General features: G+C 41.4%; 1 protein-coding gene across 5 annotated transcripts in view; it reads right to left on the bottom strand.

Annotated features, from left to right (window-relative positions):
- The window catches only part of fli1 (Fli-1 proto-oncogene, ETS transcription factor), a 29,625-nt gene extending 19,420 nt beyond the window's left edge, over positions 1–10,205 (bottom strand). For 2 of the 5 annotated variants that reach the window (XM_030744761.1, XM_030744762.1), the window contains exons 1-2: positions 10,042–10,205; positions 8,172–8,256 (exon numbers count right to left, since the gene is read on the bottom strand). In XM_030744761.1, the coding sequence (XP_030600621.1) occupies positions 8,172–8,210 (39 nt within the window). In that variant the 5' untranslated portion in view covers positions 8,211–8,256; positions 10,042–10,205. Of the gene's footprint in view, positions 1–3,476; positions 3,556–3,641; positions 3,778–8,171; positions 8,257–10,041 lie in introns of those variants that run through there. The other 3 variants (XM_030744763.1, XM_030744764.1, XM_030744765.1) reach the window with 2 other exon arrangements.
- Between the last annotated feature and the right edge of the window lie 8,879 nt (positions 10,206–19,084).

Below are 19,084 nucleotides of genomic sequence, written 5' to 3'. Positions count from 1 at the left end.
CGGCTACAGTGACCCCTCTGCTTTGGCTCGGCTGGAGCAATGTAAGTTTATTAAAGAAAACAAACTGAGAAACGCAGTGCTGGCCAAGACACTACGTGGTTTCAACATGCCTCGTGTAATGTCTTGGAAGTAAAGGCTGGACCGTGCAGCTGATGGGTGACATTTTAACATGCAGATGTCACTGGTTAGTGTTTGACAGTGAACAGAGACAGGCAATGTCACCAGGTCAGATCAGTGCTCAGAATGTGTATACTGGATAACAATGATGACTCAGACTTTTGTCTTAATTTTTTCCATTCATCTTTGTCAAAGAGAATAAAGCAAACAAATACAATAAAAGGGGGGAAAACAAACAAACAAACAATAAGACAAAATTTAAAGTGAAATCATTGCAGTCATATGCCTCTGAGGATTGGGCCCAGGCCTGATGCGCATCTGGATCTGATAGGATCTGATGGCACAGCTTAGACTGAGATGTGTCTAATCCCCAAGGACTGAATTATTTCATTCCAACATGCCAGATATCTGCCTGAGGGGAAAAAATGCTACTTAATATTCATTGATCAATATTTCCAACATGCAGCCGTTGCATTCTCAAAAATGTTGCTTTTATGAAAGTGAAATCCTCAAGATCTCACATAACTTCACTGTTATTCACTTCTAAGATGTCTCATGCGAGCGGAAAGTTTCCACTTGTTTTCACTTTCAATGCGCTTTTTTGTAGGACACATTTTCCTTGGTACAACTGGATGACTGCTATAACATATAAATTGCATATATGCACATGCATTAAATGCAACAATAAAAAAAATCGGAGGGAGGCTCCCTGATCAGCTCCAGTTTGAGAGCTGAATAACACAACACAATTTTTATTACTGCAGTGAAAAATAATATGTTGCATAAAACTAATCCAGTGATCAGAGGGGAAGTCTTTTCTTTTTATGTTGATTTCAAAATGTTTGATAATCCCTGCAGTGGAACAATGTCAACATTTGTACGTGCAATTTAGCATAATCTGTTATGGTACCTCTCTATTGATTGTGTTTACACAACCAGAGGCAAAACATGGATAAAAAGATTTACAGCACATGGGTGTGGCAGGTAAACTGGAGTTTCACAGAGTTTTTGTAGACTGGAATATATGGTTTTGCGTTTAACGCTGTGATGATTTGGATTAGCAAGTTAAACATCTCAGTGATGATGGTGCTCCATAACACAGTGAAAAAAAAAAAAGGTCAGGTCTGTGGGATATGGCAAACATATATTTTTTAAAACATTTTTAACATGCTAGTTTTTAGGTTAATATGTGTATTAAAAAAAAGAAAGAAAGAAAGAAAGAAAAGCTGACCCTCAGAGCAATTAACCATTTGCCAGAATTAGATTTTCCAGCGATTTCATCAGTGGATCTGTCATAGTCTGAACACTGGCAGCAAGACACAGTATCTGAGCAGAGCACAGCAGCTAGTCTGCGGGTGATAAAGTGTAAGAGAGTGAGGGAATGTCTCATTGCAGCCTGATAAAGGGTTTGTAAACTACTATGACTGTTACACGTTATATTTACAGTGACATATCAGCCTGAACAACTGGAGCAATGATTGGCAAGTGGTGTGTGCTCATCAGGATTGGAGTGCTTTTTTTTTTTTTTTTTAAATAGGGGCACACCACTCGCACAGAAGAAGCTGAAAGGATGAGAGAACAGAGCCAATTAGCTATGGGTTTTTTTTTCAGTATCTAAAAGGAACACACACATACTACCGGGGAGAGCTACAGGCAGCTGATTACACACCTTTTGTCTTGTTCAAAGCATCCTACGATAAGTTGTGATTAGGTGTGTTAAGCACCAAATATGAACTTCTCTTGAATCACACGCAAAAAAAAAAAAAACTTCAGAAACTTCCTGAAATAATAAAAGAAAAAAAAAACCCTTTAAAACCATTTCCCCAAAGCATACATTTTGCTTTTTCACTGCTGCTCTCTGCAATATCCAGACAAAGGGGAAAAAACATCAAATAAATCATAGCTCAGTCGTGAAAGACCACGCACCATTATGACCATTGTGTGAGTGTGACACCTGCTGGGAGCAACCTCTATTCTGTTTACATCAGCCAAGTCTATCTCTGCAAATGCGTCACGACGCGTCTGGAGCGGGCTGGATACAGTATGCAATAGCTCCACATCCAGACTACACGTGTATCTGTTTGGCGTTCACACACAACCATCTAGCAGGAGCCACCCACGGGGGGGCATTCCTGTCTTTTGTTTAAGGAGGAAGAGGAAACCTGTCAGGAAAAGATTGTGTAGAACAGGAAGCTCTCATGGCTAGAGAGTCCTTCCTTTCTTTAGCGAGCATGAATGCAACTAGCAGCCAGTCATTTACACCAAAGGATTCAATTATGATTACATTAATTGTCGCAACTTCTTGCTTTGTTAGAAAAATCCAGGCTGTTATAGTCATGTCCTCTAGCAGCAGTGGATTCACTCCAGTGCGCAACAAAACAATCACAGCGCTGTGAGCGATGAGCGATTTAAGGCTATATGTAGACTGACATTTTTGTCTGGCCAACGTTTACACTCTTCCAAAACTCACACCACACCCAGCCGCCACAAACCAGCTACTTTAAATTTCCAAAAGAAAACAAGTCGCATTAGATTTCTGCAACAATAAGAGTGAATGCAGATTGCTGCATTCTTCTGAGCTTACACTTGTTAACCGGAGGACACAGACTAAACGCGTCGCAGGGTGAATTATTAGGGACTTGCCATTCAACATCTGGTGGCTTCAGCCATAATGCATCTGGAATTTGACTGTTGAGGGGCCGGTAGCCAGTGTTAATGTAGACCAGCGCTCAACCACCAGCAGCATACCATTTCAAAATAGTTGTGTAACTACACAAGGAGAGAGCCAAGGTACCATTGTGAAGGTTTGCGGTTTAAAGTGTTGCAAACGGTGCAGTTACTGTGTGAGGCAACTATATGACAACTTTCCTTGCACTTTTACAAAACTCTGTCCGGCAACGGAGGGACAACAGTTACGACAACCAACAGAAATACAGGCAGGAAGGTGATTCTTTTTTTTATAAATACAAAGCCATCAAAGTTTTTAAACTACGACGAGATCTTCGGACTGAGCCGGGCGAAGTGCCACACCGCTGTTGCGCAGCTCGACACATCTATCCAGCGGTACATCCAGTCATGGCTATTGCTCAGTCCCCGCTGCCCAGACTAAACCAGATCGTTGAACTCACATATTACTTATCCCTACAGGAAAGTACAGTCTACATGGGTTTGTCTGAAACAATTCACCACTCCTTTGTGCCTTTCCAGACGTGCGTAATTGTGCGCTTGGTCCCCCCAAAATCCAAAGCGTGATTCTGATTTAGCCTCGAATCCACACCACAGCGTGTCCTCGCAACCAGGCAGATTATTGAAAAAGCGAGAAGGGTACTTTCAAAGAAAGAAGAAGGAAATCGGGTTACCGCTTTCAGACCGACAGAAAAAAGCCGCTCATCTTTGCCAGATTGGAGGTCCCAGCTCACAGACGACACAGAGGGGTATTTCTAACCATTGCTTAAAAAAAGGAGGCGCAACTCCGAAAAAGCAGTCTCCCAAAAAAACTCATACACCCCGTTCTCCACCCTTACCTTAATAGTTCCGTCCATTTTGCGCAATTTTCAGCGGACCCCGACGATACCCCAAACATGACACGCTCCTGAATTAATTCCAGTCCCCGGTATGTGGCGGAGCGAAAGAGACACTTTTACCGGATTGAGTTTTTTCTTTCCTCTAAATTTGGGAAGTGAAGTCACCACTGTTGAGAAGCTTGAGAAGGAAGCTGTGTGTCACCGAAAGCCCTGCCTTCAAAAAAGCAGGATACTGTCCCAGAGAGATAAGCAGGGAAAACAATTGAGTGTTCGCTCCGCTGTTATGTTTTTCTGGTCGGAAATATTTACAGGATGGCTGCCTGCGTTGTGCACAGCCATTGCTGTGTAGCCTGCAGTAAAATTGTGTTGTGTGTTTTGCTTTCCTAGTAATGTCACAGATGGTGTGGAAGGGTTTACTCTTTCCCTGGCTTATGAATTATTCCTACTCACATTTGACTGAGGTTTTCTGGAAAGAGGTTTAGTATAGCCGGACAGTCTAAGTTGTGCGATTGCATGTTTTAGACCGCTTTTGGTTCACGCCTACACTTCAGACTTGCATGTGGCCACTGCCTCCGATTCTCTGTAAATCAGCCTATTCACATTTTATTCCATTTTTTTTATAGTGAAAGTGATACGTTAAATAAGCATTATCTTTGAACGCAGACACATGTTTCCAACTTACTCCTGATGTAGCCTTAAATCAAATCAGGAGAGCAACCTGAACACCTATGGCAGGAATTGTTGAAGACTCCTTTTCTTTCTATTTTTTTCCTTCTTTTTTTTCTATGAAGCCTTTGTGGAATTTTTTTTCTTTCCCTGAGACACCATTAATAAAATCCATTTAGCTCCAACCGCACTATAATCTAAGGGTCTGCGCTACACGTGTGCGTCTGCTGTTCAGCACAGGGCTGAAAGGATGGAGCTCAGTCTGCATCAACATGAACGCACTTTAAAAAAAAAAGAGCTTGAATGTATTTTAATTATTATGATTATGCGTACGTTTATGTTATTTTTAATCACAGATTTTTTTTTTGTTACTTCATAGTTTCTCTCACACCCCAAGCTTGCTTAAGTCTAGAAACGAAATCCTCAGATCCCCACCCCCACATAGATTTTTTTTCTTCATCTTCTACCTCATGAAATTCCTCATCAATTTAAGGACAATTTTCAGGCCCATGCCAGACGTGTAGCCAGGTCTGAATGTGACCAGAACAATAACACTGCCAGAACAGTCCATTTTCACATATTTATTGCCACTTTCAGTCTTTCTGAGAGACGAGGCACATATACATCCAACTAAACAGGTAACTGACTTTAGAAGTCGTTGAAACATTCACTTTAATCAAGATTGCGCAATTCCAGTTGTTCAAGGAATTTAAAAAAGCACTTCTAATGGTCACGAGTATAATCATATAAAAAGACAGGCGGGGCAAAAAAAGAGAGAGACTTTCTTTACAAACCTGAATGCACCTCATTACAGTGTAATTAAGTTGATAATGATGATGGATATTTTGGTAGTTTTGAGGTTTCGCTTTGAGGATCGGTCTCTGTGCCCCAAAAGAAACTGCGAACTGCTGCCAGCGTCGACTGGCAGCAGGGCCGGCCTGTCTGCTCTCGGCTTGGGGGTTTGGTGAAGCTGTGGGCCCCCACCCTTGGGACCACCACATCTGGATCCTGCTAAGGGTCAAGGCTTCTCCTGCCTGAGGCCAGTTCAGACTCGTGTAATTAAGGGAGACACCTTGTTTAACTCTTCGGTGACTGGTCTGGCTTGTTTTTTTGTTATTCTTATACATTCCAGTGTCTAAGGTTTTCTTTTTTTTTCTTTTTTTTTTTTTTTGGGTGAGACTGGTGATAAAGGGGCAAATTAAAGAAGTGCTTAAGCTGTGACCTTGAGCTGGTGAGTCACTACTCTAGGGTTTATGATCAGCAGTAAAGAAACATATCTCCTAAAAAACTCCAACCCGCCAGTGTGACATGTGCATCTTTGGATTTATATCAGTTTCCATTAATAAAAATACACCCATCCCACTGTGGTGCCAAAATTAGTTTAGATAATACAAATAAATCAAATATCTTTGGAAATACAGCTGCAAATTTCCAGGATGTTATCAAATAAGGCACTCACCTCCTGTTTAAAAAAAACGCGATTTTCCAAGTTAACCACATCTCTTTTTAATTCAAGACCTTAACCTACCTGCCACTCTGATCTCAAAGCTTATCAAGAAGACTGGGGCGGGGGGGTGGCAGAATCTACATAGATCATAATGAATACTGTGGTAACAAACATTTTGGAAGGCCAATAAACAAATGCAAGTTGGTTTACACAGTGAACCACAGAACATCTGGCTTGACGCTGGAACTAGACAGCCAGACATTTCTTCTTACACCACGAGCCAGTAGCTCCTCTGTCTCTCTGCTGGGGCAACGAGCCAGAGGTGGGCGGACACTATGTTCAGCAGCCCTTCAATTGTTAGACCCATCCTTACTTCTTAAGCTTACAGACAGGACGATCTACTAAGATTTGGCTTGTGTAAACTTGATTTACAGTGAGTTAATGAGCTCATTTGAGTATTATGGTTTTGATTTGGTAGAAGGTAAACACTGTGAAAAGACTGTTACAGGGTGGCATTTCTTTGCTACTATATATATATATATATATATATATATATATATATATATATATATATATATATATATATATATATATATATATATATATTTATTTTATATATATATATATATATATATATATATTTTATATATATATATATATATATATATTTTTTTTTTTTGCTACTCTTTGCCCAGTGGTATGCACCTGGAAACCTCATTTGGTTATTCTTGAAGTGGGAAATACTGTAACGCAGGCTACTGAGTGTTGTGAGAAACACAACTGTTCCCAGAGTGTTATTTCACCGAAGAAATAGTCCCAGTCCATGTGAGTCTGTTAGGGTCGCTGTTCATTAGAATGCAGACTTGTATTCAGATCATTCCTTCTCTGGGGCTAAAAGACAGCCCGAGTCAAAATACTGAGGGCAAAAAGTGGAGTCTGCAGCACATATAAGCACGAACTGTCTGGCCCCTCGCTCTAGGCCATAATTAATTTGAGATTTATTTTTATTGGAGAGTTCCAGTCTCGCCTGGCCTTAACCAAACAAAACCAAATGCTTGGCCGTGGATCCGCTTGAATGGGGAATATTTCTTTTTAAATTTTCTATTGAGGCGTGCCACATTCAGACCAACATCTCTTTGAATGCGAGTGAGCGAGTGAGTGCTGGACTTGCACGCAACAAGTATACGCTAACACGCAGTCCAAACAGAAGAATAACTGTCAGTTAAAAACAATGGGATTAAAGCAAACGTAAATACACAACAGGTTAAACAAGCTGTAGGACTGCAAAATTAAAAGTCAACTACAGAAAACAACTTTCCCCCCCTCAACTCTCCTCTTCTTTCTTAAGGGGGAAGAAAGACTCTTTTAAACCAGTATTTTCTCCTTAAACATTCCCTGCTATTCGACTCTTTCACAACAAATCCGGAATTGTTCTGAGCCCCGAAACGTAAGGTCTCTCAGGAGTGGCACAAACGCTGTGCGTGGATGAAAGGAGCCCTTATTCAGAGGGGAATGAGTCTTCAAAACATTAACAAGTCGCCCATGGAAAAATACTTTGATTATGAAGATATTACCATAGCTTGCCTCTGCACAATGGCTTATTTTAATGAGGCGCAATCCGAGCAATCAGCCTGTGCAGATTATTCTGATGGATGGGAGCAAACGTCACGCAGCCACCCAAATTTACTTACACTTGTTGACGTCTTCTCCTCTTACACATATATTTTGCAATAAAACGAAACACTTAATGGTCTCAGCCTCAGACATGCGGCTATACCAGTTGCAGGTAGTCACGCTGAGCCATATGTGGCGTGATGCAGGTTTATGTGGAAACCAGATGTGTGCTGTTTGCTTTATTTACATTCTCGGGACCGAAAGCGAGAGAGAGAGAGAGAGAGAGAGAGAGAGAGAGAGAGAGAGAGAGAGAGAGAGAGAGAGAGAGAGAGAGAGAGCGCTTCGTGACGTCAGACATGTTTATGAGCTATATTAGCAACAGTTTTGGAGTAAAGAAGAAAAAAAAAGTTCAGTCGATCTTGGCAAATCACACAGACCACAACAGATCCACATTTCAGCGGTGACTTTACAGTGTAATCATGACATTTAAAATAGCAAAGTGACTCACAGACAATAGTGATGTACTCAACAGGTGTCAGGGTTAGAAAATAATGTTGAAATAAAGAGCTTTTTTTTTTTAATTATTGCGGACACGCAGAATCAGCGTAAAATGCTCAACAGGTAGAAAACAAAGCAGAACAAATTCACTGGTTTTAAATGCAAACAAAGATACTGGCTTCCTAAATGTTTTAGCAGTCAGGATCAGGTGGAAATCATTCATTCACATTTAACTGTGTCTTCAATGAAAGGACCCCAGTTTGTCCCTCCAACATTACCTGAGCCAAGACACGGTGATGTCTTACCTTGACGTAAGACGACGTGTCAGGGACAGTTTGAAACATGTCTACTTGACAGACAGGCCCAAGGGTGCTCAGTGTCCAATGGGCCCTGAGAAAAGGAAAGAAAGATAAACAATCATCAATGACTTCTTTCACTTTAATTATTATTATTTTATTATTATGAGAACATTAGATTTTTCTTGTCATTAAAAAGCTAATTACACGTGACGTAAGAGCTAGGCGCTGCACTTCAAACATTGTAAAGTACCGCATGTTTTCGCATGTTTCCTGAACTCATTGGTAGGACACACATGGGTTACCACTTCCACCAAAATACATAAAAAGTCACATTTGCTTAATAGTCCCCTGCACGTCAAACTCCACTCATAATGGTTGGATTCATTCACAGAGCGCTCTCTCTCTCTCTGTTTTTTTTTTTCCCAGCAGTGGTCAGTGGTATTAGATAGGGATACGTTTTAATTACCTCTGTCCATAGCTTACATTCAGAAACGCCAATAGATGGAAATTACACCATTGACCTGCTGCTAACATGGATGAATTACTTCAAGTCGCCCAATAGGAGCTGGGCAGCAAAAAAGGAGGGCCCCATCCCAACCCCCATCACGTTTTCCCCTAAAGCTTATACCACATATTGAAACACTTTTCGCTTTAATAAGTGCAGCTTACAAAGTCTAGGGTGAAAGGGCACTTAGAGGACGGTGTTTTTAGTCCTTCCCTCCCTTTGCAATTATTAGGAAGGCAATGGCAAACAGCATCAGAAATAAACGGCTGTTGTGCTGCGTGATAAAGCAAATAAATGTATATGAGCTTCAGGACGCGCTATTAAAGTTGAACATATTTTAACAAGGCCTATGGGACGTCTTCATCCTGTTCAGTAGCTATGCTGTGATATGTCATGATTAGAAGCATACAGTCATGGGCATTTTTTTTTTTTCTGCTGTGCAATTTTGTATTTTTATTGGTGACTCCAGAACATGCGCCTTTGCCATCTTAAAGAAAACACCTGTCAAGAAAATCCAGGAAGTAAAAAAAAAAAAAAAGAGTGAAAACATGTTTACATCAGAGGGTCATTGCGACACAAACTCTCTTTTTGTGCAGCGCAAATTCAAGTCTCTTTTTCATGCCTGGTGATAAATTGGCCAAGGACGAGTGCATTATATATGGACGCGGTTTTAAATACTTGTTTTGTTTTTCTTTTTTCCTTTTTTTTTTTTTTTTTTTTTTTTTTCCTTCCCGACTCCTTCAGGCTAAAGCAGAGCTCGCCTCATAAAGTTCCCCAAATGCATCCAATTTCTACGCGGTAAAAAGACCATAGGATACCGCATCTGCTGCCAATTAGGCAGAGGAGGACTGGTGAATAACGGCGTGAACCTTCCTCCGAGACAGCCCCGTGGGCCGGGACCCCTCTAGTGTTACATTTTAAGCATCTTACCTTGCTGTTATCCATCATAAATGAGAGCCAACTGATTTTCAGCTAATACGCATTCCATTTTTTTCCTTTACCTTCCCTAAAGTTAGACTGTGAAGAAGCTGCTTGACAAAAGCTCATTCGATTATTTTCTCGATAAAATTCGCCTCTAAAATAGGTTAAAAAAAAAGAAAGAATTATTATTTAAAAGAAAAGTCTGATGCAATGATACAGAAACATTAACACAACTATTAAGATGTAGCTGCAGTTTCGTTTCACTGTTGGAGTCATTCCGAAACGTCCACTCGGTCGAGGTGCAATCTACATCCGTTTACGACGTGACCGGGCATCAATAAAAGCAATAAAACAAGCAATGATTTATTGTCCTCACGCATTCTCACCCACGCTAGTTTGCAGCTCTTTGACAAACACGACTCGGTTTGTTTTGTTATTTTTCTCACTCACCTGTCGCTGTTATGCCAGACGCTTGATTTTTTTTTCTCCCTTTCTTTCCCCCGATTGCAGCTAATCACTCCTCCTCCAATTTTAAATAATTAGTCCCGTCCAGGCAAAGCCGTTTTCCAATGATGATGACAGTGAGTTATTTTGAAAGGGGCAAAAAGGAGCGCCGGCTGTATGAATGGAAATGTTAGAGAGATTGCAAAGCCGCGACCAATGAGCAGAGAGAGAAAACCTCCCCTTGCCGGCGGTGTGAGGCCACTGAACCATGAAATAAGGGAAAAGCAGAAAGAGAGAAAGAGCGTCATAAACCTGATTTATAAAGTCTGCTGGTGAAAGAAAGTGTCGATAAAAATGCGAAAAGATATTTTGAGCAGTTTTATTATTTATTAGAGTGAACGGGCTACCCATCGCTGCAAATATCTGCAGTGATGGTGCATGTGGGGAAACTTCTGCGTTAACAGAGAACTTCAAAAGAACCAGAGGCACTTTTTTTTGTGTTCAGCAACCTGTGAATGTTTATTTTTTTCGGAACTGTTTACCCATTCAAAATAAAGTAATAAAGTTTGTTCATAGATGGAATTACAACATAAAGCAGTGTAAGGAGCAAACTTGGCAACGAAATCTTTCTAATGTTCACATTCTTCTTCTCCGAAAATAAGAATCACTTCCACTAGGTATTAATACTGATGTTAACATCAACAATCAATTATATATCAGGAGCAACTATGCAGATTTTCATTCATGTGCCCCTCTGTCCTCATGGTTACAGTTCCCGCAGAAATAAAACAGCAACACGAGTTCCTTTTCCTGTATCTGACCCCACTCAGTTCACTAACTTAATTTCCTTCAAGTTTCTGCCCTCATGTTCGACCTAGAGTCCTCCAAAGGGTGTGGGGGCAATTCACGGTGAGCAAAGTCACCCAACCACATTTTATAGCCTCATCAAGGTCGCTATTTCACGCAGAGCAACCAGAGTGAAACGGAAAACTTGTTGCATGTGAGAGCCTGTAAGATATGCCTGAAATGAGTGTCAAATGGGGGCTCTGTTTTTTTTTTCTTTTCTTTTTTTTTTTTCAGGACCTTTCATACTTTGTAACATATTCATATACTTGTCAGAGTACAGATGTAGTGGCAGTACCCCTGTCCTCATTGCATTACTTTTGTGAGCTGATTGCTTCTGGCCGTAAAACGAGGCCAAGAAAACAAATGTATTTATTTTTTCTGACGAAAGCCTTTAACAATCAGTAAGAAGTCCACGTACAAACACAGCACAGTCTTAAAACGCTGAGATGTGGCCTACTGAGTGCCTTCGCTGATTCTTTACAGTGCTGGGGTCATCTGGTAAAAAGGTCGTCTTTCATCACAGGCTAGACCTTCTGTTTGTTGCAGCGTTTCCTAATGCAGTGATTAAGAACAACAACACTGATAATAGTGTTCCCAGCACGAAACAATTGACGGAAATCCCAACATCCCTTTTACTGAAAAATGGCATTCACGCGCCTGCTTTGTTACCTTCCTCAGGATGCAGCAGAAGACGTTTTCTAACACATTTGAACGGCAGCTATTACATTTTTACAAAAGAAAAACGAGAGAATATGAGCGTGTGTATGCTGCACAATATTGGATTTTATGAAATATGGTTAAACAGTAGCATCCAGCTGTCTCATTGAAGCAGAGGCAACTGTTGTTGTTGGTTTCTTTTATTCTTTCTTTTTTTTGTCCTGGTACTGATAGTAAATGTGGAATGTGGCTAATCATATCTCTTATTAATGGTCGATGCAAACATCCTGGTAGTTTTATATGTCTTGCCTTAATATTATTTAGCATCTAAGCTTTAATGTTGCAAACAGAATCTCATTGTGTGCTTAAACAAGCAGACCTAATCCCGCTCTGCCTCCAGTGCCAAGAAATCTGCCATCAGCATTTTGCCACAACTCAAGTCAACTGGTAGTCTCTCTGCGCCGGTATGTTAACATCTGAGAGCGCCTTCTCTTGGGATTCCAACAGAAACACTTTTATTTGAGATGATGCGGGCAACCTACAGACATCTGTGATTGCATCGCTCAGAGTAAATGAAGCTCCTCACTCTGAACTGTAATGAGTTATTTATTTAGTTGAAGAGGCTACTGAGAGATGATCTGAAGATGGAGATTGGTCCAATCCAAACTGTGCTTTTTAGGTCCTCCGGGAGAGAGAAAATGGCAGTGTGGCACCAGGGAAGGCAGGGCAGAACATCACATCTTTTCACGCAAGCTCCCAGGCAGTTACGACCCAGACGTGGAAGAGCGAGTATGCGCTGGGCAAAAGTTCAAAAGAGTGGAAGCCACTATATGTATTTATTTATTTATTTTTGTGCACTGAATAACAGCAAGGAGATGCCATATTGAGAAAAGTGAGAGATGAGGTGCTTTCAGGAAGGTTTCAACTAACGTAACCTCTCTGAACGCTTAAACCAGTGGTTCTCAAATCCAGGCCTCGTGGCCCAGTGTCCTGCAGGTTTTAGATGTTTCCCTGATCAAACACACCTGTATCAAATGGCTGAATTACCTCTTCAGTATGCAGTCAAGTTCTCCAGATGCCTGCTAATGACTTCTATATTTGACTCAGGGGTGTTGAAGCAGGGACACATCTAAAACCTGCAGGACACCGGCTCTCGAGGCCTGGATTTGAGAACCACTGGCTTAAACATAGCAAGATGAAGCGGTAACAAAGCCAAAGCTTCTTTAGTTTTCAACTGTTTGCAAGGACAAAGACACTAAACCAGCACTCCAGTGTTAAGAAACAAACTCAGAAAGAAAAAAAAATCAATCACAAAGCGGCGCTCTGTAGGTCCAAAGCAGACAGCAGTCTACTCCTGTGCAAATGTGTGTAGTGATAATTAGAGAGAGGAAGTATTAAATTAAAGCAAAGCAGTCATTTTATGAGGCAAGCATTTATGAAGGTAATAGCATCCCTATAAATTAACGACCTCCCAATGCCTCCTGATGTGTTGCTCCTTCAAGTCCAGAGGAAAGCACTGATACTTCCACTGTGTGACCCCCACATGTTCAGTCTTGGTATTTTTGCTCCCGGTATTAATACTGAGATGAGAGCTTGGGAGTGGTGTTAAGACAAAATGCAAGTTGCCATTGCATGCAATATGTTTTGGTATGCACTCAATCAAAAGCAGAGCAGTTGGTGTCTCTTTGTGAGGGTGTCTGCAATCAGTGCATCTGCAGCTTGTCCATTTAATTACTTTGCACAACATCACAAATTACTCTGAATTCATGACCATATATACACGGGCCTTCCAGACCACCTATCCTATGCCAGTTCAGCTGTAAGTGTGGACACACCCAGCCTCAGGTCCAGACAGGACCAGGGAAACCAAGGTGCTCACTTTACATTTTAAATCTGTCTCACTTGCCAAGGGGGAGTCATCCCTACATGAACAACATGAGGCTGAAATAAAGCCCCTGAAAATGACTGCTCCTATGGAAAAAAAAAAAAAGAAAAAGGTAGGGAGAGCGAGTGCAGGAGGAAAGCAGTGCCATTTAGAAAGCCTAAATCATCCCCTGAACTATAAATCCAGTGACCACTCATCATTCAGCAGCATTTTAAAAACCCCTTAAAGAAAAACACTGAGTGAAATGAATATGCTGTCACCTCTCATTTGGGTCTGGCCCACTAGCTCAATAAGAAAAGTGTTGTTCCCTGGAAGGCTGCTAGTCCGAGCTGAGCTCTCAGGTTTAGGGTTTACCCCTGTCCCGCATTCTCAATGCTTTGAGGCCCAAGTCTCTCTTTCCTCCCCCACGTCCCCCCAGACATGTCTGACAGGCTGAACTCGATGTGGGCTGCTCACCAGACTACAAAAATCATTCATCTGTGGCTTCAGACGGTCAAATCTGGATCTAATAAAGGAGCCTGCCTATTGATCCTATTTGCAGGGGAAGGCGATGCCAAGTGTCACCACTTGGGGGCTCTCTGGCTCAAGTTTGTGGTAGCTTATTGAGGACTTCAGTGCAGCCTTGCTCGTCTTAGGAGACAGGAAAGGTTAAATCTTCTAAGTAAATTGATATGATTCTTTATTTAAAAAAAAAAACAGTTTATATTCTTGTCTTAATAATGTTTATTGTTAATACCAATTTGCTTCTAAGTGTGTTTTATCTAAAGGCAACACTTTGTATGAATGTGTTACCACAAAAAAAAAGAAAAGAAAAGAAAAAGAGATATTGACATCTGCAAGATAAGACATTCCTGTTGTGGACTGTTTGAAGCTTAAAAACAGGCCTTGTGGGGTTATTGAGGCCAAAGATAACAACGGTCTCCTCCCTTTCCAGCTATGATACAAATAACCATGTGAAACAAAACAAAAAAACAACAACTAAAAAGACACGAGTCTTATATGCACCGATAATGTGCTAGCCAGGTCGTTTCCTTCTAAGCACAGGGCAGAAGCAGACTGAAGGCACGGGAAGAATCCTCACACTGACAGACAAGCCCGAAGAAGCATCTAAGAATGAAAAAGGACGCAGGGAGAATGAGTCAGAGCTACTTTCAGGGTTGTGTTTACGTGTGGGTGAGGGCACTACCCCAAACGCCTAGGCAAACCACAGCATTCCATGTAGAGTCTTAAAGAGACAGAGCGACGCTGTCATCGAGGGTATCTGGGGCGTAAAGTGTTAACATATGGAGAGGGCTATTTGAGACAGCTGGTGAGAGGCAAAGAACCAGTAGGTGGCTATGCAAGCACTATGATGGCATTCAACAGCAGAGTGCATCAGCTCAAATGGTGTGTCAGGTACTGTAGCCTCTGAGGAAATGCAGATTTATGCATTTTTTTTTTTGTTTCACTTTAGTTTCACTAAAATTTGACTGTGAGGATTTTTTTTTCTTTTTTAATTGAAATCCAAACAGACTTCTGGCTTGTGTGTTGCTACAGCTAAAAAAAAAAAAAAAAAGACAGGTTACTGTAGCTGCGTTTCAGAGACACTACAGAGGGCACAGTTGAGCCGTGAAACAAGAGCAGAGTGTCAGGCATGAGCAGAGTCAGGCTTATGTTTGAAACCTCTCTGTGTAAATCACAAAGGTTTGACTTTAGCAACGCTGAGAACATAAATAAATCTGAAAGTCATCCACATTACCTAAATTTCTGCTTTGCTGCCGCTGCTATATTAGGCCCTGATGTTAAAGAGAATTACAGTTTCAGGAGGTTTCTAGTTAAGTCAGCTGAGGTGGATTTGTGTATCTAGTTCATAGTTTTAGCTAAAATTCTCCACGACTTGACAAAACTGGTACATACAAGTAGCTACTAATAATACTTTAAGTATCTTCACTCAACATACAGACAGCAGAGTGGCTTGAGAAGTCTGAAAGATGACAGGCCCAGTCTACATGAGGAGGAAAAAAAAAACTCACTGCTAGGAAGAGCACAAACCGAGTCGAGAAAAAGAATGAGAAAACGAGAGAATGGTGTAGGTGTGAGGAGAGAGGTGAAAGAGTGGTGATGGTGTTATGCTGACAATCAGTTGGTTACAGAGAAGGCGAACGAAAAAAAGAAAGTGTGTTGGTTCGAGGGTGTTCTGCAGAGAGGGTAACTGGGATGGAAAGTGAGGATGCAGAAAAGGAAATGAATGGAAGTGAGGGGGCAAAAAGAGAAACAGCCTGTTTCCTCACTTAAACTCCAGGCCACAATATGGATATCCTTAAACCGTCAACGCTGCTCTAAAAATAGCCCGATTTCTGCACAGTAAGAATTGGAAGTGGGAGTAGGAATGAGTGAGGTGAGGGTGAGTAGTGGCGTCTGGCAGTTGGAAGTGGAAGAAACAAAGACACACCAACCTGACAGACAGCTGTGAAAAGAGATGGGTCAGAGAATGAGTACCCTTGTGTATGTGTTGCAGACACAGATAGAGAGAGAGTGAGAGTGCAGGACTAAGAGAGTGGATAAGAGTTGACCCCAGTCGAGATGAATGACTTCCCTGTAAAATCCTCTTTGGTTCTGGAAATACTCACTAAAAAGTGAAAATGCCTGGAATCACCTGTTTGCTAACCTGTGGCATACAAGTTAGCAAGTTTGTGTTTTTGATTTTGCAGAATTCCTGGCACCTGTGTTTACTATTTACATTGCACTATCAGGAAGGACTAAAGACACAATGCAGAACCCCTTGAAAACAAGCCACTGACAAGCAGCTCCTTCTTTCCTCTCATCGCCCCGATAAACCCTCCGCTGCACGCTGGACTACATCCCATCACAGGCTAGATATACTGAACAAAGAGGATCTACTAGTGGCACTGATGTTATTATCAGTATTAACACTAATGATTCCTCTCATCTCAACAAGTGACCACAAAATGCTCAGGTAGATTAAGGTAGACTCGAGCCCTCAATTACCTCCCACAGCAGATGGAGCTCGATTAGAAAAGTATCCATTAACAGGTTTTGTGTGTAAAAGGTGCACTGATGTAGAAAGCATGCACAAAACATTGTTTCCCTGGTATACTTTGGTTCTGACATAGCCACTGAGCCCTGGCTATTTCTCCAGGGCCAGCCACACCAATTCAGGGACGCTATCCTGACCCTTAACAGGGCTTCATGGCCTTGCCCACTGATCCAACATAATGTGAGGCTTCCTACATCACAGTCTTCCCCTTAAATCAGATGAAAAATGTTTTATGGTCCCATTTCTCTGAATGGGCCGTTTTGCCTCAATATTTCTGTAATAATTAACAACAGTAGTAGTAAATGTTATCAGCTGCTCTTTACAGACAGGCAATTTCCCAGGTTTTTGTAATTGTGCTGTAATCATACCACTACTGAAGAAAAATAACTGGTAAGTAATAATTATAGATATGTTTCTAATCTTTCTTTCCTCAGCCAGATATTGAAAAAACATTTATAAAAAACAAACAAACAAACAAACAAAAAAACGGAAGTAATACCTTTCGACTAGCAGTATTTATAAGTACCAATCTGGTTTCAGAAAAAAATCATAGCGCAGGAACAGCTCTTACTAAAGTCCTCAGTGAGTAGAACTAAGAGTTTCAGTTTTAGTTCTGCTTGATCTCACTGCTGCCTTTGATCCTGCTGATCATGACATTTTAATTCAAAGGCTTCATGATTCAGTCAGGTTCTCAACTAGGTTGTGTCATACATAAATGGCAGACATTTTTATGCTCCACTGAGTAGTTTAAAGCTGCACAAATAAAAATCCAATGAGGGGTTCCTCAAGGGTCTGTGCTTGCTCCATTACTCTTTAACCTTTACATGCTCCTGCTTGGCACGATTATAAAGACTCATGATATGCCTTTTCATTCTTATGCAGATGATACACAGTCTGATATTAAAAAAAGGTTGACAGAACTGCTTTCTACCACTTAAAAATATATATATATCAAAAGTTAGAAATTTTTTATCTCAAACTGACTGAATTTTAACGTATCATTCCAGTTCTGAAGTCGCTTCACTGACCTCCAGTTCAGTAAGAGAGATCATTAGGAGTAATTGAACATGATTTATTGATATACAGAATTCAATTGAGCAATTTGGCAATTAGATTCCAACGGCCCGTCATAGAGGAACGGAATACCAGCGGAGATAGGAATTAAAACAGGACCCCCAGGAGTCTAGATGCTAGTGGTGGGGAAGACAAAGATGGGTGAGGGACTTGGGTGAGGTGGAGACAGAAGGGGAGGTGGGTTGTACGAATGAGGCTGCAAGGGAGAATGACAGGTAAGCAGTGAGATTTAAAAAAACGCAGTGTGGAGGCTGATTGGCTTGAAGAAGGCAGGGAGAAAGACGATTGGACTAGAGCAATGATGTCAGCTTTGAGTTTGACAGCATGGGTAAGTGGAAGTGATGTGATGATAAAACTAGCAACTAAACACCGGGGAAAGACAGATGAGTAATTACAGAGCTTCCATACTGATCTTATGCATAAGCTTAATTTCAACACAGAAATCCCTCTATTAGTTCATAAAGCTCTCAATGGTTTGGTCCCCCAGTGTAATGAAATGTGCTATATAAATAAAACTGCCATTGCTGTAGTATTAATACACTTACACCACTATTAACAAATGGGTAAGATGTAGTATGAACACACAAAATTAGATGAGATTAGATTCAACTCATTGTAATTGTGCGCACAAGGCACACAACGAAATGATCATTCCAGATCACTCATCCAGAGACGAGCATCTGCGGACATGCAGCCAGAGACCGGCGCTACCGTTAGGCAATGTGGTTTAAGTGTCTTGCCCAAGGACACAACGCAGCGCAGTGACAGAGGCTCAAACCTGCAACCTTCTGGCTGCAAGGCGAGCGCCTACCCACTGCGCCACTGCCACGAAATGATAGCACCAGTGGACATAGCTACCTCTGCTCAGGTCTCACAAACAGTTCTTTTCCATCAGTTATGTTCAGTACATCACTCTGATGGAAACAGTAGAACTATGCTTCTGACCCCCCCCCCCCCCCCCACACACACACACACAATGAATTGAACGTGATAACAAATTTAGGAACAATGATTGAAATCTGTTTGCCTCGCAACCGACTGTTGGTTGTGAGTCTACGTGAATATGTGAAGTGATGCTCCACTGCTTTCTTTAACTGGCTGTAGTCCCCCCTTCATTGATGTTTTGCTATTTCCTTGCCTCTCATCGGTATTTAGAACGGTGATGCAGCTTCTGGAATGGGAGCTGTGGCAGCTTTGTGCCAAGAGGTGGGCCTGGCTCCCGAAAGGCTGGGCCTGCCACCAGCAGCGGTACTCAAAATCCAAGGGAGCAAGAGCTTTTTCTACTACATCCTGTTAGACAGGTTAATGGTCCCCTCTAACTCCACGTTGTGCCCTCTTCACCTGACCTATCTTGAGATGTTGGAGCTAGTTCCATAGAATTATGTTGTATGCCATATAATCTTGTCACAAAGGCTTTGGAGAAAGAATTATTTTTTGCTCTCGCTGTGGTTAAGCATTTTCTGAAAGGATCAAAACAGGCCTAAGAACTGTTGTGAGCTCTGGTCACCTAAGTAGGGGTTACCCCTCGTACTGTACACTTAGTGGAAAAC

The sequence above is a fragment of the Archocentrus centrarchus genome, chromosome 13 (assembly GCF_007364275.1).
Source record: "Archocentrus centrarchus isolate MPI-CPG fArcCen1 chromosome 13, fArcCen1, whole genome shotgun sequence".
Lineage (NCBI taxonomy): Eukaryota > Metazoa > Chordata > Actinopteri > Cichliformes > Cichlidae > Archocentrus > Archocentrus centrarchus.
Note: the sequence above shows the minus strand (reverse complement) of the source record. Positions and strands in the feature narration are given on the sequence as shown.